The sequence below is a fragment of the Mauremys mutica genome, chromosome 21 (genome assembly GCF_020497125.1).
Source record: "Mauremys mutica isolate MM-2020 ecotype Southern chromosome 21, ASM2049712v1, whole genome shotgun sequence".
Lineage (NCBI taxonomy): Eukaryota > Metazoa > Chordata > Testudines > Geoemydidae > Mauremys > Mauremys mutica.
In genome coordinates, this window is record NC_059092.1 from 601958 (window position 1) to 626750 (window position 24793).

At 43.8% G+C, this 24793-nt stretch overlaps 1 protein-coding gene across 1 annotated transcript in view; it reads right to left on the reverse strand.

Moving 5' to 3' along the window:
- The window catches only part of CAMTA1 (calmodulin binding transcription activator 1), a 769191-nt gene that overhangs the window by 12136 nt on the left and 732262 nt on the right, over positions 1 to 24793 (reverse strand). Inside the window, exons 14-20 of the mRNA XM_044996562.1 lie at positions 23989 to 24512; positions 19548 to 19735; positions 16459 to 16705; positions 15864 to 15935; positions 14842 to 14862; positions 11378 to 11571; positions 10508 to 10582 (exon numbers count right to left, since the gene is read on the reverse strand). Coding sequence (XP_044852497.1) covers positions 10508 to 10582; positions 11378 to 11571; positions 14842 to 14862; positions 15864 to 15935; positions 16459 to 16705; positions 19548 to 19735; positions 23989 to 24512 — 1321 coding nt within the window. The remainder of the gene's footprint in view (positions 1 to 10507; positions 10583 to 11377; positions 11572 to 14841; positions 14863 to 15863; positions 15936 to 16458; positions 16706 to 19547; positions 19736 to 23988; positions 24513 to 24793) is intronic.

A 24793-nucleotide genomic window follows, 5' to 3' on the forward strand; every position in this document is an offset into this window, starting at 1 on the left:
CCTCGACCAAGACTTCAAATTTGCTTATTGGAGGAACTAGGTTGAGATGCCGATGGTGGTGGAGGGCGTTGTCGCTGTGGTCTCTGCCTCTGTTGTTTTTGTTGGTTGCATGGTCTTTGGTGTTGCTGTGTGTAAGACGGGTATCTAGGTTGTGGATACAGTTGATGACTACAGCTGTAGCAGTGGACCTGGCAGCTGTATCAGCAGCATCCAGTGTGGCCTATAGAGCCATGTGTGAAATCATCTGTCCTTCAGAGACCAGACATTTGAATTGTTGTCTATTTTCCCTCAGGAATGTCATTAATAAATTCCATAAATTTGCCATAATTCCTGTGGTCATATTTGGCAAGTAATGCTGTGTAATTCGCCACTCGAAATTGTAGTGTAGAAAAAGAGTATACCTTGCGGCCAAACAGATCCAGCGTCTTACTCTCCTTATCAGAAGGAGTGGATTAAAAGTGTTGTTGTTTGCTCCTTTGATTGGCCGCTTTCACTACCAGCGAGTTTGGTGGTAGGTGTGAAAAGAGGACCTCAAATCAAGGGAACATAACGTTTTTGGACCGTCCTCTTTCAGGTTAGGGGTATTGTAGCTGGAGTTTGCCACGCTGTCTTAGCAGGTTCCATGATGACCCCATTAATGGGCAAAGCTATCTTGGAGGAGGCAGATATCTGCAAGATATCAGTTAAGTCATGCTGAGTTTCCAACACTTCCTCCAGAGCAATCTTAAGCTCATTAGCCACTCTTTTGAACAGGTCCTGAAAGTGGATAAAGTCTTTTGCAGTGGTTGGCGGTGGAGGCATAATAGCCTTGTCTGGTGAGGAGATGAATTATTATTGGTTGGAGAGGTGTCTGGAGCCGTGTTCTCTTGTTATTGAATCATGGGCTCCTCCCTTCTGTCCACCGCTACAGCCTCCAAAGGTGTAGGTGAGGGTCTGGTGTCTTCCCTACGTGGACTGTGGCACCTGCTATGGTGCCTTCTATAGGGACCCCAGGGACTCCAGTATGGCCAGTGACTGCAGAAGGACACTGGTGGTCCCATCCATGGGCGACCATACAAGGTGGTAGATCATGAGAATGAGGACTGTGGTGGTCCAGCAATAATCAGGGTCCCAACCAGGGAAGAATGGTATGAGGAGAATACCCCTTCAACCTTATCTTCATCCCTGGAAAACAGTGATGGTATCGGAGAGAGCTGATGGTGCAGTACTGTGGACCCCGGTGAGACATTGGTGCCTAACAGAGGGGATTCTGGAGTTGGGGAGACCACCAAATCTTTGTGATGCAGGAAACGGAATGGTGCTAAGACCATCAGTTCCGAGGGCAGGGTACCAATTGGAGTGGTGGCGCAGTGCGCGGAGTCAGTGCTGAAGTAAATTGAGGTGGCGCCGTCGTGTTAGGAGCATTAGCCTGCAGCATGGGATTAGGAGTGGGTGTTGGTACTGTCTCCTTTGGTGCTATTGACGGTGCTGTGGTGGAAGCAGGCAACTTAGAGCCATTAACCTTGGCACCTGAGCGGCTGGTGCTGGCTGCGGCAGCCGCACAGACGGTGCTGAGCCGCGGAGCAGCTGGCACCAATGAGAGCAATTTGGTCAGCAAACGTTTTGCGGTGGTCTGCTCTCTGTGAGGTGAGGAAGCTGGCTGCTTTTTCACCATTTTATTTGTCCTTAGAGGAGCCAGGCCAGTGGGAGCTGCGGGAAGCAGTGGGTTGCAGGAACATGCTGGCTACCACTTCCTGCAGCTCTCATTGGCTGGGAATGGTGAACCGTGGCCACTGGGAGCTCCGAGGAGCCGTGCCTGTGGATGATCAGAATCAGCAAAATGTGTCTCAGCCCGTAATCAGATTACCCTGATGGGCCGCAGGTTGCCCACCACTGATCTAGGCGGTGAGGAGACTGGTGACCTTTGGCAAGAAGAAGATTCCTGTCCAGGGTCAGAGGCTGATCTGAGGGACTTTTCCATTAGGATGAGTGTAAGCCTCAGGTCTTTATCTTTTTCTGCCCTAACTTTCAGTTTATTACAATGGCCACATTTCTGGGGAATGTTAGATTCCCCCAGATAATGGACACATTGAGCATGTCCATCTGAGATAGGCATTGCCCTCTCTGCACACCGTGCATCTTTTAAAACCTGGCGAACCAGGCATTTTCCTAACTACCTCTAATTAAGCTACAGGATATAATTTTTCTTTTTTTGAAACAGGCCGAAGGCGTAACAACTGAAACTTATCTAAACTAACCTAATTTACTAATTTAAACTACTATCTATTTGAAAAAAATGAAGATTTTCAATGGGACTGCTGAGCTCCGTCTCAGGCCGGGGATGGTTGAGAAGGAACTGAAGAGTCCTGGTCGCGCATACACTATTGAGGAGCCAACGGTGTGTGAGGCAGGCATCGTGCGTGCATGACCCGTACGGGCACTGCTGCAAAACTCTCAGAGCAAAAGCTCAGGGACGCACCTTCATCTGGAGTGGAGCACCCACAGGGACATCTTGCAAAGAAGAAACCTAGCAAATGCTCCAATTTCAAGTTTCCATTTGTGGATCTTGACAAAAGAATAAAGAAGTCTTTACATAGAGGGCACTTCATTCTGATGCTGATATTTGTTTACAGAATGTTCATTATTACATCACAAGCATTAAGGAAACTATCAATGCGGGCTCTTAAGAGTGCAGACCACGAAAGATGTATCGATTGCAAGTAATCTTGAGACTGCAGCATGCATGTATTCTTTTAGGAAAGGCACGATGGCACAATTTCTTTGTTCTCTCCTCTATTCCTAACGTGTGCCCTCTCACGCTTTTCTGTTCAGCTTTGAACCTGACTGGCTCATTCTGAGACATTAAAGTGTAAGTCTCATCATTTTATTATTTCAGAACAAAAGTGAGTAAATGTTAAGAATTTCAGCTACAAATCCAGTACTTTTGTTCTGTGTTACCTGCATGCATAGCTGGGAAGCTGGAAAGATATCTTTCAGAGCTTCATAGCCTGTCCTATAGGAAGAAGTGCAGTTTGCATGAGAGCCCCTTATGCATTCTGCAATAGTTGAGCAAGTGAATTTAGCAGGTAACCTATGCTGCTTCTTGTCTGCAGGTGAAGGGAAAAGGCAGAAGGTGACAAGGAAAGCAGCAGAGGACAGGAGTGGTAACTGCTAATTGTATTGGGGGGGGACAGGGGAGTTAAAGAGCAATTCATTGAAGAGGATGAGGACTGTGAAAGGCAGCAGCAAAACTGTGATGGTGGGAGAGGAGTTTGGAGGGGAAGCAGCATAGCTGTTTGAAAAATGAATTGTTAATTTGCAATTATGCTCATCTTCACTGCAGTCTCATAACACAGGTCTTTGTGGCAAGCAGCACACCGATATATAGCTACAAACACCTGCACAGGCCCAATACCTACCAGCCCCATGCCTATTAACTCAGTTAAACAGACATTAAATAGGAAAAATGGCGAGGTCCCCCATTTAATTCAGGACAGGACAGCATATTGGTGAGAAACAGAGTGTCCCAGCTAGTAGGATTCCAATTAGGGTGCTGTCTCTGGACCCTTTTCTAGGTGATAAGTCTAGAACCCTCTTCACTTCCCACCACTGGGAGGAAGGGTAAAGCCACCTCCCTGTTTCTTCCCAAACTCCAACATTTGGATTCTTTTCTCCTAAGTTTGCTGTTTCTCTGAAAAGTATTGAGCATCTTCAGAAACACAGATGCAGTGTTTAGTTGCTGCTGGGAGAGGGAAAAAGAGTCTCCTTTCCTTAACCTCTCCCACTACTGCTCAGCAAGAGCCTTCAGAATTAGCACAGTGAAACTGACAAGCTTGTAATGGAGCATCCTGGTAGCTGTTCAGAAAACCATCAGGCAGCAGTGACACTGTGAGGAGACTGGGAGTCAGGATGCCCATGTTCTGTTCTAAGTTCTAGAAGGGAGTCTGTGGAGAACAGCAGACTGGGGGTCTGAATCTTATTGTCCTGCACCAGGTGCAGTCATTTACACCAGTGATGCTATTCTGATTTGTGACATTTTACACCAATGCAACACACTATCAGGCCTTAGAAGGCAGAATTCTTGGATTATGTTCCCAACTCTAATAGGAGGATGGAGTGCCTGGTGCTTTGCGTTAGTCTCTCCTGCTGAGCACATGACAAGGAAATTATTTTATTTTCCAGAGAGAAAGTGAGACCAACTTGTGGTTTGCGTATGCGCACACACACACGGCAATTTAAATATATTTCTGCATTAAAAAAAGCTCATCACCTTTACTTATATTATTCATCCTTGCAATTGGTGAATGCTGATATGTTGAAAACAAATGTGTGGTTCTAAAAACAATTTATTGTGATTTCTCCTTTTCAGTATGAATAGCTCAGGCTAATATTTTCAAAGGGGCTGTGAGGAGCTAGACACCCAACTCTCATGTCTAAAAATCCCAGCCTCAGTCTGCAGAGAACATTAGAATAGCAAACAACAATGGACTAATAATCCTTTAGTAGGGAGTATGGCAGAGAAAAGGCTATAATATTGCATGCTTTCTCTAATTATCCTGCAAGATGTGTAAAGCACTTCACTGTGAACTGGACTTCATTTCCGGAGAATAAACCAAACTGTGCTGGATGACAGCTTTGCAGAGTAACAGTATCTGAAACTGTTTGTGAATGGCAACAAGATTCTCCTTCCTTCATCAAGGTATCACATCAGAGAAGTCAGATTCAGAGAAATGGCACAATGAAAGGATTTGGGTCCACCTGAGTTTAGCACTCCATTTCATAGGATTCTTACTTCAGATTTCATGAGGAAAGAAATCAAATGACTCTTCCTATGAATGCGAATGAAAAGACATTTGCAAGTGCCAGAAGTCTCAGGATTCTGCAAAAATTTCAACAACTAGATTTTTTGTTAGGATCAATTAGTAAGCCAATAAGAGACGGGGCCACACCAGACTCAGTAATAGCGGGCAGAAGTTAGGGTTAATTCACAAAAAATTACCTTGCCACTGGTAGAGAGCAATTTACAGTGATACTTAATTTATAAGATATGTGTGTGCAACTGTCTAATTAACCTCCCCACTAGACATTTATAAAATATGACCATTGCAGCTTTTTGCCTAAGAAAAATAGCCTTTGTCCTCTGCATTGTCTTGCTGGGTGCTTTTATACACACATTGTTTGAAAGCAGTACTCCTCTGCATTACAGGAACATAATGATTGTGGTTCTTCCACTGTGGTAACAAATCTCAGCCTCATTTTTGCCTTTTCATGGACAGCACCCAGTTTGTTGTATCACTGGCTTGATGAAAATTTCTGTCCCTGCACAGGGGATCTGTACAACTGCAGCTCTCTTATTCAGATAATTATAACACCACCAGCTTCTCCCTTCTATTTTCACTTCTTTCTCATTTTAAATATCAGCTGAGAAAGGAAAAAACCTGGGCAGCCAGGTGTGTAACTTACCTAATACTGCTTCCTAGGAAGAGGAAAACTAAAGCCCAACCATTTTAGGAAACAGTGAGGAGAGCTCCTTTTCATCCCTACAGCTCAGTCAGAAAATACAAAAGGAAACCCATCTAGTGTAGGCTAAACAATTTAGGAGCTCGCTGAGATTATGCTAAAATCTAATATTAATGCTGCAACATTTTAATTATGAAGGACGTCATTACTCATTTAGCAAATGCCAGTGCAGACCCATTCCAGTTTTAAAAAACCTGTTAACAGCCATTTTGGATACTGTAAAGTTCCCACCAATACCACTTTCTAAGCATGCCCAGTGATGGATATAAAAGTCCATTTTTTCCACTTATTCATGCATTTGTAACATCTACTGCAGAGTTCTGTCCTGTTGTGAAAAGCAGCAGTGTTAGTAATTGCAATAGGGTTAGTTTATACAGTATTTTGTTTCATATAATTAATGGATGTGAAACTTACTGGCATATCTAGGCTGCAGCCCCATGCAAGCAAGCAGAAAGCAAAATATTTAAAATGGAATAGAGAGAGAAACTGGCTAGCAGGCAGCTAACTCACCCTTTTGTACAGCCTATGGTCCACCAGAGGGCTTCAGATAGCAAAACAATACCAAAGAGCTATTAGCATACACATGGCATCAAAGAAACCTTACAATAGTTTCACTTCAATGGAGGGAAGACAAAGTATTTCTGTTTGCCTGGAGAGAGAAGGGCCCACTCCCCAGATGCTGCCTGTGTGATTCCCTCTCTTCACCAGGCAGCAGCAGATCAGAGTTCAGAACATTTTAGGATAGTAAAGTGCAATACAAAGTAAAATGAAAACAGATAGTTGTTCTGGTGGCATTTCCAGCCCCAACCTATCTTCCCTTGTATGACAGGCTGTCTTCTATCTCAGTCCTAATTTCACTGGCTACAACAGGACTATAATCCAGATGATAATCACAGCCTAGCAATACTACAGAGATACCTCAAGAAGATAAAATTTTAAATCTAAACCAAAGGAAAAGAAAGGGAATAGAATGTTATCAGTTTACTGAAAGTTGACTGTGTGGATTGCAAGTGGGTGTTGATTCGGTTAAACCAGGCCCAGTTAGAACTGACATTGGTTCCACCTTTCCCTGTAGCTCTAAATCAATATTATTTACGAACCATTGACTAGCTGAGGATGGCTGGTGAGTCATGAAATCTGCAAGCCTTTAATTCTGGTCTCACACACGGACACTGTGCTGGAGGGCAGGTCAACAAGCAGAAGGTATTACTGCAACTTTTAGACTTAAAACTAAGAGTCAGTCACTGGCTAACAGGCCTTAGCATTATCCACATTCAGAACTATTCAGCTGTGCATCTCTTGAAAGGCCTGTTCTGTCTCATGCTCTATAATAAACACTTTCAAGGTAAGACATGCTGATACCATGATAGGGTAGCATGTTTTTCTTCACATTCCTGGGGATACGTAACAGATGGACAAATAGATATTTTTCCAAGATCTATAGTAATCTCTGCATATCCTACCTTAAGAGTTACTGTCACAGATGAGTGTACAGAATTTGTTAATGGGGGTCTATTTTTGTCTACATGATGTTTGCCCATATTCAGATGCATATATCTTAGCAGAGATGAGCCCCAGCTCCAAAAAATCCTGCCTTCATCCAACAATGCACACTTAATTGAAACTCACATTTCTTTCTTTCTATCCTATGCAATGTTCATGTATCAGTTACCAAGGTAACCAAACCAACTGTAGATCTCATGAACTGACCCAGTGGCATCTGAACTGTTGTCTCTGATACTGCAGTAAGTGAAAGTTCATGAATACAGGAAGCTCCAACTAGCACAATTCTTAAACACACTGGGTCAGATCCTCAGCCGGTATAAATCAGCTTTGCTCCACTGAAGATCTGAGCCAATGAGTAGATCTAACAAACCACGAGGGGTACCTTAGAGCTGTTTTGGATATGGACAGAAAGTGGCTTTTCATAATTTACTTAAACAGATTTAGACAAAGTATCAGTCAGATGGTTACCAGGAGAAAGCCCAAGGAAAGCACGTAACTGAATCTTGCATAAAGGGAACAAAATAATCTCTTAGCAAGAATTATTTCCAGGATCCAGTTCCAATATCTAGATGTGGCCAACAGAACTAGGTTAAAGCAAATTTTAAAAAATTTAGAATTAGCAAATGTTCACTCACAAGCTACACGTTTAAAAACTTCTGCAGCTGAAGAATTCACTGGCTTTACACTTAGTTTGATGGGTCTGTGCCAAGGACTGGCTTGCTTTCTTCTGCTTTTTTCCCCTCCCCTATTCTAACAAGTCTCACTTTCCTTATGCTGCTAAGCTCTCTCTCTGTTCCTTTCTATCACTCTTTTCTCTCTCTCTAAGGTATTCCTAGTGCATCAATCATCATAATATCTCGTGTGCTGATGCGAATTTTCAGAGGCGAAAGAAGTAGCTCCGTCATGTCATTTTAGAGATACGGAGGTGCTGCTAGTCACATTTCCCACCCCACCACCCAGAACATCCAGAGCAGTAAGTCAAGACTAGACTTCAGAACGTGCTGGTTCACCCCCTGAAATTGGCACTGGAGCTAGGAGCCTTCTCCTATTGGTGTGCTCACTTTTACATTTCTAAGGGAATACAATCAAATTTACTCTAATAATTTTATTAATAAATCTAGTACATTCCCAAATTCAACACAAAAAATACCCAACATCCCCACTGTGCCATTCTGTGTGTGACCTTTTCAGACCACAGTTTTTATGCTGAATCCTTATGCTGCTTCATTGAGTAATGAGATTTTGAAACTTTTGTTTGTAATTTTCTCCAATGCCAGGATGCCTCAAGGTAAAAATCTTTTGTAAATAAGATTAGTAATAAGAAAATATTCATGTTAAACCTTTGCAATTGCCCAAGTAAAGCACATGCACATTCTGCAGTAGAAACACGTACATAGCACACAAAGGATGTGGGCACATTTTCAGTTTAGAAGGGGAGCATAGTAATTTAGGATTTATGATCAGCTCTTCCTTGGAAATAGGAGACAAGAATTTATTTTTGTTTAATTCCAGCCAAGAATTAGGGATTCATTCCAAAACAACTCTGCTCTCTTGCAAAGCAGTGCATTTGCCCTCTGAACTCAGAGAAGGAATTGCTCTCAAGATGGTACATGAGTACAGAGCAGTGAGCTACAGCCAAAGTGCCTGAGGCAGGAAGAGATTTATTCTCTTGGTCACAGTCAATTTCCCTCCCCTCCTTGCTTTTTCCCCCTAATTCCTTCTGTCTCTACACAGCTATAGTGACCCCACCTGACTAGGTATTGCAAGGAATTGAGCCAAAGGCATAGGAAAGGTCTACTCCTTCATGGGCCTGAGGTACCTATGAGTGTGCAGAGCCTTACTTTAAGGAAATGAGCAACTGAGAAGAGGCTGATAGAAGGAGAAGGGTCAAGGACAGGAGAAGCTGCCAAAGCTGCACATCAGATAGGCCAAGGAAGAGACTGGCCTATTGAAAAGCCTGGGAATGGTGGTGTAGTCCAAGTATTTGGCTCACTGGTAGGAGATTCTGCACTATGGCTAATTTTAGGGGACCTTTTTTGTATGTGCAAGTACATTTATGGGGTGTCAAAGTCAGCCAAATACAAGAGTCCCTGGCAGCAGTGCTCCATTGGCCATAGGGAAGGGGGCACAAAGCTTCAATGTGGACTGCCCTGCCTTTTAAGAGATCTGAGGGGATCTACAGTTTCTGAGTTCTGTACCTGTTCTATGGGGGGTAGACCTGTATGGAGAATGGTCAGGTGAACCTTTGAGTTCACTCCTGCCTGCCCTGTTGTAGTGAGGGACAAGCCAGCCATCCCCTGACAAAATGCTGTGTCAACATCAAGAGCACTTGGCGCTAGTTTAGAAACCTAGAGTAGCTCCTTTCTTGGGCTGTATCTGCTGCTTGCCACATGAACCTGCAGGACAAGTTGTCTGCCCACTGCTCAGGCTACACCAGCCTCATCCCAGTCTGTATCTCTGACCTCATACAAAGATGACTATTTCTAAAACCTTGTACCAAAATACTAGTAACACCATGTACTTCCCTCCATTTCGGAGTTTAGTTTGCTGAATCAGCATTGGCCTAAACTAAACATACTTTGGTTTGACTCACTTCCAAGTATTTTACCTTTTCTTACAAGACAAGATAAGCGTGTGGTTATTATGGAGGAGGCATATGCAGAAAGATCTGAATTCATTTCTACTAGTCAAGACAATGTTCTGGCTGACAAGTTAATCACAAACAAGATCCTTTCATTAACTAATGAAAGCAAGTCACCTCAACACAGTATAGTACTGTTATGGGAGCTGCAGCTGCCACATGTTGCAGGCAAACAATTGAATCAGTGTTGTCCTGAGTTCCTGGTACTGTTAGGAAACCCTTCTTGCTTTGTGTATATATTCTCCAATTTAATGTTTATTTAGACATGTGGCGTGGCTGACAAATGCACTGACTTGTTTGCTGTTGAGTGTCTCCCCTCCTAGAGGGCTGTGGGGCTCAACTTATCTAGATTATAAACAGATTCATCCATTGTGACTCCACTACATGTATACCTGTGTCTTAAATAGAAATGCTTCCAAGGTATAGTGGATGCTGTGACACGCTGCACTATGAGGCTACGGTGCAATGAAAAGTCTGTGAAACAGTTAGGATATAATCGGGGGGGGGGAGGGGAATCTATCATTCAGCTGAACTCTCCTCCAGGGCTCCTCAAGCCCAACTTCACTAAAGCCAACTTCAGTAAAGGAGTATAACTAAGAGTTTCTTTCTTCTGCTTCCATTTATCACAGCCTTTTACCATATCTGCAATGCAGCTGAATGTGTCTTAGTGACAGTCCCAATCTGGAGATTTTTTCCTAGTTTTTTTTTGTAAGCAGCTGGGCTTTGTTACTTGATGATAAGAGAGATTTGCAGTGATTCTAATCTGTTCTATTCAGGCTCTTATAGTGAACTCATTGCAATGCTCTGGGGATGGCCTAGAACTGATAGGTAAGGAAAATCCATATAAAAGTGATGTCATACCTGTGGCGGCAGCGTCGTAAAAACCGCATGATCTTGCGAGCAGCTTGATCCTGCTTCTTGGTGAGCAGACTGCTTCTAAACACAAACAAAGGAACATCAGGGCATGGGCAATATTGAGGAGAAAGGGTACTAAATAGGAGAATAATCATTCTATGTGTACTGTGCATTTCTCACCTGGCTTACCTGTAAAATGTGGCACAGTCCAGGGCTGTGTTAGATACCAACATACAAACAGTATAAGCCCTTAAGAACCTTACATGCTACCTTTATTACATTTTCCTCTGCCTCATCTCATTTGTTGGAGAGTAAAATTCTTATGACCTGCATTTACTGTCCCTTAAATGCTCCTTTGATATGTATATCAGCTCCTTAATTTTAAAATTGATTTTTATGCATAGCTGGTAATGCTGTTTTGAGTCCCTAAGATGCTTATTAATTTGCTTTCTGTATGAGGACATTCGCAATCCAAGATGAGAGAATAAACTGAATGAACTATTCTTTCTAACACAGACTTATGGAGGAACCTCAAAGCCAGCAGAACTAGCACACATGCTACTATGTTCCCGTTAGCTAATCCTGCTGTGGGGATCTCCTTTCGGAAATCAGGATGCTGCTCTCATTTCAAAAGGATCATCATTCAGTTTTATTTATTTTTTGCTTTGGGCTTTTCACTTGTAACGCCAGTGTCCATGATTCACAAACTGCATCAACAGGAATAACTATTAGAAGAATATCTAGGTTGTTCCTGCACTTCTGTTCTTGCAGGACAGCTCAGTTTGACTGAGAGCCTCCTTTCCTCTACAGGCTAACTTAGCTCTCCTCCTCTCTTTCCTACAAGAGTACATTTTCAGCTCTTTACCACAGACCCACCTAAGTTTCTGTTGTACAATGGCAGCTGCTCGACTTTTTTGTCTCCTCTTCCCACATTCTTTGTAGCTGCGATAGTACTGCTGGATCAGCACTGCGGCTCGTCGGCTCTGCTGGAATTTTTTCTGTTCATAATAGCTTCTGAATTTGCTCTGGATAAGGATGGCAGCTTGTGTCATCTTTTTATAAAGTGCATACTGCAAGGGAGACAAAGAGAGGCTAAGGCATTCCAGCAGAAAGCAGGCTTCCAAGACTCTTGCCCCACTGGAATGTGATGGGGGAGGATATTCTCTCTTCTTGTTGCTATGAGTAGAGGCCAAATTTAATATCTTCTCAGTGCCAGGAAACTGTCTGAAATATGGCCCGGTGACAAAGTGGTACAGTTGTAGGGTCTAGTCTACACTAGAAAAATTAGTACCTATAGTACAGCTTCTGCCAGCAATGGTGCAGTCATGCTGGGGGAATTTATTTATTTATATTTCTAATTGGTAACAATGGTGTAAGTACTAATATAGACATGGCACAGATGTTTTAATTTTTGAATCATTAACACCTGTTCTGATCTTGTGTCCAGTCTACAGTAGTAGGTACTTATATTTCTAGTGCACATACATTCTAGTACAAAAGTAATCCAACTGCAGAGGAACTGGTATTTTCTCTTAATAGGTACAGCAACATTCACCATTACAAGATGCCAAATGCCATGAGATAAATAAAGGTCTCTGGTTCTTTTGCACACACAGCTGTTGCTGTGTCAAAACTTGCACAAACAAGAGGGGACTATGTCTAGCTAGCAGACTATAAAAAACAACAACGTAACCTACTAAACACAAAGTGTTGATAAATGCACAAAGTATGTTGAAAAAAACATTTTGTCTAATACTTCTCAGTTATAAAAATGTCACTTTTAAATAGATCATTTAAAAACTATTTTGCTTTTCAATGTTCATGCCATTTGCAGTTCACGCTGGTCAGGCAATGAAGACAATATTTGGATTGTTCATATTGTTTACATCCAAATAAAAACAATATTTTGACAAATAATTTTTGATACTACTAAGATTTTCTCAGAATCATTTGTATTAAACCAAGCCTAATGTTGGGCCTAAACTATTTGAGAGTACCCCTTTAATCATTATAAATGAGAGTGATATTTCTGTGTTTTATAAAGTTATAACCCCATGCACTGAATTTGCAAATTTGCACTAGTGCTCACATACACTAAAAGTCCCCCTCCAGTACTGGGTTATTTACAGACCAGCAATCTTTTATGCCTTTAACCTTCCATCTGTAAAACTTAACCAGTGAAGAGGTGCTTTCCATTAGGGTCCTTCTGAGACATGCCTGAACAATTGATGCGCTCTATTTTTGGCTAGTTCCTGTGTGAAAGATTGCTAACCATGGGCAGAATGCTCCTCATTCAGAACCTCATGGATTAGCTCCCTGCACTGTACACTGCCCAACATCAATGGCCTGGTCTATTAACTGAACATGGGAGTTGTACTTCACTGCTCTCAGCTATCGCATTCTGTTGAACAGATTTCTATAATAACGTTTACCTTGCATAATAAAAGACATATATTACCCAGCCTTCTGCAGAACAGTCAGTAATGAGGGGAGGAAGCAACTCTCTAAAGGCAAGAATCGCTTTTACATTTTCTCCCTTCAAAATAACCAAAGCAAGATGGCCCTCCCTGGTACATGGAAGTCATCTGCATTCAGAAATATTTAAAATTGCACACAATTTACTTTCTAAGTGGTAAATGCAGACCTGGACTGATATGTGAAGGCCACATTTAGCATGCGGAACTGATGTGTAGAGCAGACTTTTACTGTGCGCTGGTCTTCTTTTGAAGAATATGTCAAAGTGTTAAATATCCCCCGTTTGCCAGCCTTTGACTCACTGCTTATCTAATTACAGGAGAGATGTGACACATGGGCAGCAGCCATCTCTATATCTGACAGTTTTATACCATACTTCAGAGAGTTCTCCCTTCTTAAAAAACCAAAAAACCATCATATCATGGAGTAACACCAACTTTTACCAAATTTCACTCTTTGGAACTGAAGCAGTTGTTGATTGCTGGTACATTTTGTTGTCATTTTTTATTTTTTTAAATAAACTCTTAATAATTAGATGAACCAAAGTTTGGTTTTAAATTAGCTATTTAAAAATAATTCACTCTCAGGCTGATCTTTTCTTTTCCAATTCTGAGCCCAGAGAGGACTTCTGTGGCTGAGTTACAACACCCTGAACAGAGGGCTAAAAGTGGAACAGTGACACTCTAGCTATGTCTGTTTAAACCTGCAGTCATTGATGTAAATAATACAGGGATTTAATATAGTAATAAGTTATATGAGATGAGAGAATCATAGCTCTAAGATATCACTCAAGTCTGCATCCAAACTTGTGAGATCCACTCAGCTGTCTTGTTGCCTATGCATTAAAAATCTCTGTCCAGCCAAAACTCCCCCCCACCACCCTCACCCTCCCCTCAGGCTGGTGGGAGCTGGGAGAACAAGGGAAACAGTAGTTAGCTTCAGTCAAGTGAGTATCTCCAGCCAGTCTAGGTGCATGATGACAGACACGTTCACCTTCCTTGACAAAATAGTGCTTTGGCCCAATATGAAGTCTTTGGTGAAGGAGGAAGCTGGGGGTGGAAGAACAGTTCTAGGAGGACACACCCATCTTCATATTACATTAAATCTCCCCTGAAAGAACAACAGGCACTCTTGTCTCTTAGGTACCCTGAGAGCATTGGAAAACACCCAACTGATACTGACTACGGCCGTGGTCAGGGTGCTGCACAGGTAAGAGACAGGCTGTTATGCTCACTGCATATTGTCACAGGACAATTCTAACAGGACACTGACTGTATTAGCGTAACACACAAGTTGCACTGTAACTGGGAATTCAGTGCACAGGTTTTTAAAGCTGAAAATTAAAAATACTCATGGATACAGACAAAGCATTGATGTCATTGTTTGCGTGGCTGTTCAGATCAATATTCCCTCATGTTGTCCATGACCATGGAGGCAAATAATGGAACCTAAAAGATCTCAGCAGCACTGGGAGCAATTTAATGATCCAGAGCACCGCGGACAGTAAAGGTTCTTGTTGCTTATAAAGATAATGTTAAGAACAACTGCAGAGCAAAATGTTTCTTCATTAAGAATTAGCATTGATACAGTCCCCTCATCTCAGCCCTTCACGGCTCAATAAGTGTATTTAGAAATATTAAGTGTGCTTCTATATTAACGTGATGTGTTTCTGGTAACACCGCACCGTCTCTGTCCTACAGTGGGGATTTGTGTTTGTCACAGAGCAGTCTAGCTGACACATACATTCACTGCTGGGCATTATCAAATTATTTCACTGAATACCAGGTTTTCCTGGTTTGTATTGAATGTGAAAGTTTGTAACTCAAAGGGAACAGTTTCCAAAGCAGTGTTTGTTGATTCATTACCTTCAAGGCTATCCAAGTAAGCTTAGGGGAAAAACAGAAAATACAAAGTTAATGTTAGAGCTGCAAATGAAGAACTGAGAAACAAAAACCAAACACCTGACCAGACCATCTTCTCCCAAAAGAAATGGCTTCGGGGTCCAAGACAAACCTTGTGAAGCAATATTTGAAAGGGAATTCACACTATGATTATACGAAGCATCACTCCAGAATGTCACTCTACGGTGATCTAACACTAGTTAGGTTTTCCCAAATAAATGTTTCTAATTGAATGTTATGTAAGGGCCTGTCTTCAATATTGTCATCTAGATGTCAGTCAGTCTGAGTTGGGGGGAGAAGTGTGTTTGAACTGGTGCTAATGGGCTCCTCATTGTTCCCATAAAAAAAAAAAAATCTTATTTCCGGGTCTGAAAACTCAGCCTAAAACTTGGCTCCAGACGAAAGTGTGCTGAAAGGTTTCAGTCCCAGGACAAATTATATCAAATGAAAAACTGGATTTTTCATATTTTAAAATTTGACATGTATTTTTCCCCTCCCCCTCTGCAGTCCAACTCGTCTTAAGCACAAAACCATCTTAAATTTCACAATGAAATTTGGAAAGCAACTAGTAAGAAGTACAATGTAATCACTTTGATAAATAATAATATATTAATGTACAGGTAAATATGAAATACAGCTTGTTCCTCACTCCAAATGTGCAGCTATACACACACAGTTGCTCTAGTTTCAGACCACGTCATCATTGAGAGATAAGTTACAGGACTATTTGATAACACTATATATAACAAACCAGGGAAAATACAGAAATTAAAATCTTCTCAAGCAAACAGCTTGTGAAATTAGATTTATGATGTGATTTTCTGCGCTTTTGAGCTTAATCATAACACATTCTGCATATTTATCACTGCATATTGAAAAGCACACTTTGGAGGTTCTCTCTTTGCACCAGTTCCCAATATATGTAGAATCTGCTGCCAGTATTCACAGGTGCACATTATTTCACAGAAACTCAATTCTTCACTTACCTGTTTGTATTTTCTGTAACAACGCTGAATGACAGCAGCAGCCACTTCCTGCTGTTCTCGGAGAGGACGGCCCTGTAACAAAAAGTGAAGAAGTTCTGAGTCAGCATAAATCACACTGAACAAACAGAAGAGAGGATGAAAGGTAATGGCTCTCAGCAGCCTGAGTATAACCCCCGGTTCACATTTACCATCGCAGCACCCTCCTTTTTCTAAAGAGGGGGTTTCTATTAGTAATTTATGAAGATGATGGAACACCCCCAATCTATAAACAATGAGTTTGACAGCTTGCAGGAGAGAATGAAAACAGGCAGCTGAACAAAGACTTTGATGTGTACTTTCCTGCTATGCTTTGTGGATTGCCATACTGTTGCAGAGGAAGCATCGCCACATACTAAAATATGGACTCATCTCCCTTTGCTAGCTTGTTAGACAAATTTCAGCAGCATGAGAGCTCCAGGGTAAGAATTAACAGGGTTACACAAGACACACTGGGAGAACTACTTTGCCTAAGAAATATATAGTCTACATTTGATTTTCTAATGGATTCTACTTCCACACGCCCAAGGCAAAGAGGTGGTATGCTCCTGCTACTTACCTTGTATTTCCTGAACACTGTCTGGACGAGTTTGGCAGCTTCATAGAGTTCTCTTTGCTCATGATCAGACAGAGTTAACTGTGCAAACTCATTCTCTACCCTTTCGCTGGTGGATGCACTCAGAAATTCTGACCAATCTGCGGCTGAAGGAAGGCTGGGTTTCTCAAAAGCTATTTCACTGACTGGTGAGCCTACTGGGCTCAAGCTGGTGTTTGAAGAAGGGGTCAGGGGTTCACTGTATAGACTTCTGAAACGAGAGGCACACAAGGAACACTGTCACAGAGAAGCAGGACTGGCATGACTAGTAGCTTATTACGTTTTTATGTGCAAGGGCAAAGTTACCGCTCCAAATGACACTGCACCACCCAAAGCCCCGGGAGGTACATGCCCTGTGACATGCTGAATGTACCTGACTGCAGTGGAATTTGCAGGCTGAACACTGGCTTTGGGATTCTGTTCCATGATCTGTGATATTTTTGCCCCCTCACCTTTTACATGACTCATGTGTAGGATGGTTTCACCTCCATCTTTAAATGGCACAGAGCAAATTAACCTCTGGTGTAACTCCACTGATCCCTCCCAAGAATGGATTTAGCTCACAGTGAACTGAATGCTCCACGTATATTACAGTGTAATTTCTCTGTTCTTTCTAATCATTATTTTGTCATTATAAAAAGGTTTGTGTGAAAGGATTTTTCAAAACAAACAATAAATTTGTCTCTATTGAAACCCTTAAAAAGGAGTTGATCTTTCCACCCTGAGCAGAGCAGGTGTCTACCTTGGGTCAATTTACTTTCTCTCCTAAGTTTAGATTTGGTACCAAGGCTGGAAAAGTTTTCTCCACCCATCTTCTAATGCATAGTATTCTGGGAATTCAATGTCTCAGGTCGATCTTGAATTCTGCTATTTGTTTGCCATGAACTCACCATGTGAACAGCACAAATGCTTCAGCCCTTTCCATGCACCTGGGCCATAACCAGAGCAGGGCAAGTGGGGCAGCTGCCCTGGGCGCAAAGCTGGGGGGGGGGGCAGAAAAACGGGGCAGAGACATGCCAAAATACCCCTGGCAGGGGGTACAAATATGCTTGCATGCCCTGGAGGATAAAATGTCTAGTTACAGCTCTGTCATGCAGATAGAACCGAGCCCAAACACAGAGTGCGCATCTGGGAAGAATTAAAGAGCTCAATTTGTTCAAGTAACTTGATTTCTAGTTTTTAATCTCAGAAATATTTGTGGATCAGTCAGAGATACAAATGCAGAGGCAGAAGCTCTCAGAGGTGGCTGAGCTTCTCTCACTGTAAATAGCCCAGTGGTCTCTCCTGGGAATTGGGCAGCTCTAAAATAAGTGGAGTTAATTTCTTTGCTGTTCAGATAAGGACTGTTACATTCAGATTAGGATTTAACAACAGACTAAAGTCCATTTTAATCTTTTTGAATGATCCGGAGTTTCTGACTCCAGTGCTGTGAAATGAGTTTCATTAGGGCTGCCTTGTCTTCTATTTCTTTGTGCTGCTGGAGGCCCCAGGGTTCATGGCCTAGCTACACTCTGCACTGCGATCCAACTTCAGAACTTCATGTGACTGCACATACCATTTATAATAAAAGGCAAGAATCCCAGCAGCTCCCAAAGGGGAATGTCAGAGGACATAAGAAATTGGGTAAAGTGAGACAGGCGTGCAACTCTTGTGGGATGTTACACTGCTCAGTTTTCCCTTTCTGATGCAGAGGGCAAGGGATTAATGTCGCCTTGCTTTCCCAACAGGAGTCTTCCCGTAGCCTCTAACAAGACACAAAAATTCTCATGACATCTGCAGTAGTTGAGTTCATCTTCAGTGTGTGAAATTATGATGGAAGTTACTATTTAGAACAGACAGTCTACAGAAGTTATCTGCAAAATCAGTGAGTGTGTGGGATTAATATTGCTAATCATCATACCCTGACAATCATGGCTGGGTCAGATCTGGAGGATTCTGTAGCTGAATCCATCAGCATTTTTAAAACACCTGTCACTAGGCACTTGCCATGGATTACAGATAGACACTAAAACCCTCCATCCTACTTTTGCTTTGGCACTTGGCTTCTGCCTTTGTGACCAGTGCTGGGGTTTATCTTCTGAGCCATATTTTGGGAAAATGTGTTCTTTCCCCTTTCCTGCCAGCCCCAGTGAGGGGAGGGGAGCTTTGCAGTATAACATGAAGTTAAAAGAAACTCTTCCTAACATCCTCTGGGATGTCATCCAAGAGCCTTCCCATAACTCAGTACCATAAAAAGGGGCAAAACATTATGGTGGTTCTTTCAAAAGTTTACAACTGAACATTGACTTAACACAGCTTTGAAACTTTACTGTGCAGAACAAAAATGCTGCTTTCCCTTTATTTTTTAAAAGTCTACATTTAACACAGCACTGTACTGTATTTGCTTTTTTTTGGTCTCTGCTGCTGCCTGATTATGTACTTCTGGTTCCAAATGAGGTGTGTGGTTGACTGGTCAGTTTGTAACTCTGAGGTTCTACTGTATAACTTTAAACCTCTGTACCTAGTGTGTTTACAACCTTTCCCCTTTCTTGCTAGCCCTAATAAAAACACTCCCTTAGCCATGTGCCTGAGTGGTTACTGGGACCCACCATATCTAGCCCCTTCAAGGCCAACCTGCTGAAGCACCTACAGCTGTTGCCTCTGAGACGTGGTATGTCAGGCACGCTATTGGCACCCAAGCAGTCGGGGTACAGAATAACCCCAATAATTACAGATGTAGAGCCAAACAGACTCTGTTGTTTAACCAGCTGGACTTTCCTTGTGGTCTCAAACAAGAATCTGTTGGTCTGAAAGCATCTGTTTTATTGCAGGGGTTTGCACTTTTCCGTCAATTTACAGTTGTATCTAACAAAGGAAAGCGTGAAGGCAGTTGCTTATATTGCTTGATGTTTGCATGTGTGAGACCAAGTGCGCCTGTCCTAGAATGACCTGCATTAAACCCAATTAAAAAGCAAAACCAAAGGTCAAAGAACACACACACAAAATATCAGACCAGCAAATCTGCAGTGGAATGGGGACATGCCCAAGCCTGTCTTGTGGTTAGTGTTGCTGACCTTATCTGTGCAGCAGTTGGTATATGATCGACATCAGCAAGGTAACTGGCCAGCCAGCTCATCGTGGTGCTAATGGCAGCATTGTCTGTCCTCTCCACCAGCGGTGACTCCACTGGCACAAAATTCTCCCGCTTGATCCTGTCAGGCGTTGCTTCAATGATGTGCTCTGCAAGTGTCATCATGTTCACCTGGGAAGGGGCAGACAAGAGCAATGTTTGCCAACTTCCTGCCAACACCTTTGTGGTGAAACAATTCACAGCTTTACCCGAGGATGAGGACAAGGGCTGCCCAAGTGTGTGGCAAGTGAGGGTTACTCACTGGACCTGATCCTGAATAGCTCATTCAGGCAAAAATGCCACTGGCTTCAGTCTAAGGCTATGTCTACACTAGAAAGCTGACAGCAGCACAGCTGCACTGGTGCAGCTGCGCCGCTGTAAGATCTCCAGCGTAGCTGCTCTATGCTGACAGGAGAGAGCTCTCCCGTTGACACAATAATTAATCCACCCCCCAACGAGCGGCAGTAGCTTTGTTAACAGAGGGCTGTCCACACCGGCACTTAAATCAATGCAACTTATGTTGCTTGGGGGGCGGCTTATTTACGCCCAAGTGACATAAGTTATACCACTATAAATGATAGCGTAAACATAGCCTTCTGACTGAGTTACAGGTTTTCCAGACCCGAAGGCCAGTGTTGGATGACTGGGAGGGGACTGTGAATAACTTGTGATCATTAGGAAAGAGAGAAAGGCTCTGAGTGGTTTGCACTGGTTATGCTGTCACAACAAAGAGGGATAGAAATTTAACAAGCATGGATTCTCCTTTACAATTCTAGAGACCTCCACAGACTGAGGCCTTTTTTCTGACTGATGGAGGAGAGACAGGAGACCGAAAGCATTAAAACTTCATATAGCGTCACTGCTGCGTACTTTCTCAGGCTGTTCCAGTACCCTGGAACATACCTGTGTTCCCATGAAAGAGCCAGTGGAAGAGAACAAGTTCAGAGTTCATGCCGTTTGTGCCACTTTACCCCCAGCCCCATTCCACTTAACTTCCCAGACTGGTGGGGGTCTCCCTCTATATTTCTTCCCTTATTGCTCCCTTAGGTATTTTTTAATTTAGAAATAAATATTCATGTTTTGTATTTCACTCTTCCTTTTGCTAGACTTGCCTCCTTTCCCTCTGGTTTCTATATAGTATCGAACACTATTGTACTGGAATGCTTCCAAGCATCAGGTGAGCCTCTCCTGTAGTGAAGAAAACAGCCCATGATGCAGGTTTGGGACATCGCTCCCAACGTTAAATATTTGGTGTTGGCAACATTCAGCATGACACCTCTGTTCCTATGACTAGGGCCTGTACAGTTGTTGGATCTGGGAGGCTCAAATAATTCAGAACCCAAGGCAGTTCCAGAAACATGAATGCATCTTTTGCAAACACCAAGCACAGTGGTCCCCAACCTTTTTGTCTGGAAGGACCGTGGCAGCGGTCGAGCATCCGCTGAAATGCCGCCGAATTTCCGCGGCATTTCGGCAGCGACGCCTCTCGATGATGTCTCTTGTCGGTGGCAAGCATGTCGGATGCTCGACTGCTGGCCAGGACGCGGGCGCATTGAGATGCGCCCGCAGGCACCACGTTGGGGACCCCTGACCAAGCAGATCCATCCCTGCTTTGCAAGGGTTTTGTTTCCCTTTATGACTTTGGCTGTGTGGAAGAATCTCCAGATGTAGTGGGTGGGTATATTTCTGAGGCTCTGCTCTCTTGGCTGCCACTTCACTCACCACCCCTCGTTAGATCAGAAAGCATTTATAATCTTCCTCTCCTAAAAATTAAGCTACTTATTTCTCTCCTCTCCCCACCTTCTTTTTTTTGCTGGGTATTATTTTCTCCCCTACACCGTATCTTGTATATTTCTCTTCCCAAAACACTATCCATATAGTCTCTCCCTTTCCTCCTCAAATCTGGAACGCCCTTTCCTTCACACTGCAGTGATTTCCTCTTCAGCCCATGGGCACCACCTTCAGCTTTGCATAGTCATTGTAGCTGCTCATTGCTGCAATGCTTCTTCAGTGGTGGTGCAGAGTTGGTATCATGCACATGTGAACTCAAAGGTGTTCAGCAGCCAGGCTGTTACCCCTGTTGCATGAACAAGGACATTAGTCTGTAGTTCCAGCACTCAAAATGCAAGCTGTCTGAGCAGAACAGCATCAGAATAGCCTGCGTCTGTAGATCATAGAATCATAGGACTGAGCGGGACTTCGAGAGGTCCCCTGCACTCATGGCAGGACTAAGTGTTATCTAGACCATCCCTGAAAGGAGTTTGTCTAATCTGCTCTTAAAAATCTCCAATGACAGAGATTCCACAACCTCCCTAGGCAATTTATTCCAGTGCTTAACCATCCTGACAAGAAGTTTTTCCTAATGTCCAACCAAAACCTCCCTTGCTGCAATTTAAGCCCATTGCTTCTTGTCCTATTCTCTGAGGTTAATAAGAATGATTTTTCTCCCTCCTCCTTGTAACAACCTTTTATGTACTTGAAAACTGTTATGTCCCCTCTCAGTCTTCTCTTTTCCAGACTGAACAAACCCAATTTTTTCCAATCTTCCGTCTTAGGTAATGTTTTCTAGACCTTTAATCATTTTTGTTGCTCTTCTCTGGACTTTCTTCAATTTCTCCACATCTTTCCTGAAATGTGGCGCCCAGATCTGGACACAATACTCCAGTTGAGGCCTAATCAGCACGGAGTAGAGCGGAAGAATGACTTCTCGTGTCTTGCCTACAACACTCCTGCCAATACATCCCAGAAAGAAGTTTGCTTTTTTTGCAACAGTGTTACACTATTGACTCATATTTAGCTTGTGATGCACTATGACCCCCAGATCCCCTTCTGCAGTGCTCCTTCCTAGGCAGTCATTTCCCATTTTGTATGTGTGCAACTGATTGTTCCTTCCTAAATGGAGTATTTTACATTTGTCCTTATTGACTTTCATCCTATTTCAATAATGACATATGCAAAGTAATCCACTTAGGAAGGAGATGTGACCACCTGGAATCTCTGCAGGAGCTCAGCTGCAGCACTGGCATCTCTTGTGTCTCCTCCACTCGTACAGGGCTAGAATGCTTCTTCCACCTCCTAGGGTTGCCAGGCATCCGTTTTTTTACTGGAATGCTCAATCGAAAAGGGATCTGGGTGGCTACGATCAGCACTGCTAAAAAGTCCAGTCGGCAGTGCAGGAGGGCTGAGGCAGGTTCACTGGCTGTCCTGGCTCTGCACAGCTCCCAGAAGTGGCCAGCAATTCCCTCTGGCTCCTAGGTGGAGGTGTGGCCATGAGGGCTCTGTGTGCTGTCCCCGCTCCGAGTGCCAGCTCCGCAGGTCCCATTGGCCGCGAACCGCTGATAGGGGCCGTGTGCAGAGCCGCCTGGCTGTGCCTCTGCCTAGGAGCCGTAGGGAAATTCTGGCCACTTCCAGGAGCGCCACCCACAGTCTGCACTCCTAAACTTCTTCTGCACCCCAACCCCTTGCCCCAGGTTAGAATCCCCTCCTGCACCCAAACTCCCTCCCAGAGCTCGCACCCTGTGCCCCACACCCCAGAACCTCAATCCCCTTCCCCAGCTCAGAGCCCATACCTCCTCCCATACCCTATTCCCCCTGCTCCAACCCAGAGCCCACACCACATTCCAAACCCCTCATTTCTGGCCCCACCCTCGAGCCCTCACCCCCCTGCCCAGCCCAGTGAAAATGGGCGAGGGTGTGGGAGAGCAAGCAATGGAAGGAGAGGGATGGAATGAGCGATGGCGAGGCCTCGGAAAGTACCTGCCATCGACATTAGTGGCGATGCCAACAGACTCTGCCTTTTCCTTATCCTTTGGACCATGAACTTACTGCCCACTACATAGGAACAGCACTTCCTGGAGTGACTGATGGGAGGTGCTGAGTTCAGAGCACAGTCAGCTCTCAAGCTTCACACAGCCTAGCTTGAGGTGGACAAGAAACCTTTCAAACAGGTAAAAAGGCAAGAACCATCCCCACCTCTCTGCTGCCCTTCTGTATAGAAGATAGCACAGCACTGGCTACCCAGAGCAGGGGCCCTTAGCACCTTCCTCTGCTTTGGTTCCATTCATTTCAAGATGGAAAATTCCATTATAGCTGGCAGAACTTTTCAAGGGAGCAGACTGTCCAACTAATACAGTGCAATGCTGTGCACAACCCTTCATGCTAACCGTCACTCTCACAGCAGGACTGAAAGGATATCACTTACTGTCAGAGGGGAAAGTGCACAGTTTGCAAGAGCCATGAACTTCTGCAAAGCATGCTTCGGGGGCCCTCTAGCTGCAAGAACACCTCCGACCACAGCACACAGGTCAGTCAGGTGCAGTCTCAAGGCTGACACCGAGGGATGTATTTGCCTCAGCTGGCCTTGCCGCCATGTTAGATATGTTTACCTGCAAGTCATCCATGTGCTGTAAGCAGTCCTCATTCTCCACACTGTCCCTGTAGGAAAGCAGCTCCCCATCCACAATCTCCCTGTCAGCCATCATCAGCACATTCATCTGCTCTCGCTGACGCAGCCGGTGGGCTACGGTGTCCTTCCCCAACGCAAGCCCCTTCTGGCTTCCCGTCATCTGCACCGCAGACACACCAATATAAACGTCTTTTGGGTTCCACTTGATTCCTGCCTGGCCACCAGAGCCCCGATACCCAGCAACTTCTGGGATGTGCTGGGAGAGCTCCCTGCCATAGTCCCTTATCCCTTCACTGGGGCTGATTGTCTCAGAGATGGATTGCTTGGAGCTGGAACTCTGCTTCCTGACACTTGGCTGTTCCAGGCTCAGTGCTGTGGAAAGCAGCTTCTCTTGCCGTGCCTGGAAATACTCGGGGTTCAGTTTATGTTTTTTGGGTGCTGGGTAATCTTTCTGACTCTCACTGCTGTAGTAGTTGGAGGGCTCAGACCTTGGTCGTCTTAACTCTGGAAGCAAAGAAACCATCAGTCAGGACTGAACAATTGACGTGATAACTGCTGAAAGTGCTCCTGTCATCTATAACACCTCCCTCCTCCCAGGAGTGCAGGTAACAGTTCAGATCATGCCTTGGGACATGCAGGAGAAGTGACTGTCATCCTGGGAAGATGCTAAGCGGAACCACCCCTATTCCTTTCCAAATAGCTAGGATTTTGTACCTTTCGACACACTTTTACACTTGCCAATGCTCCTGCAAATACAGGGAATGCGAGAGAGAGACAGGGAGCTG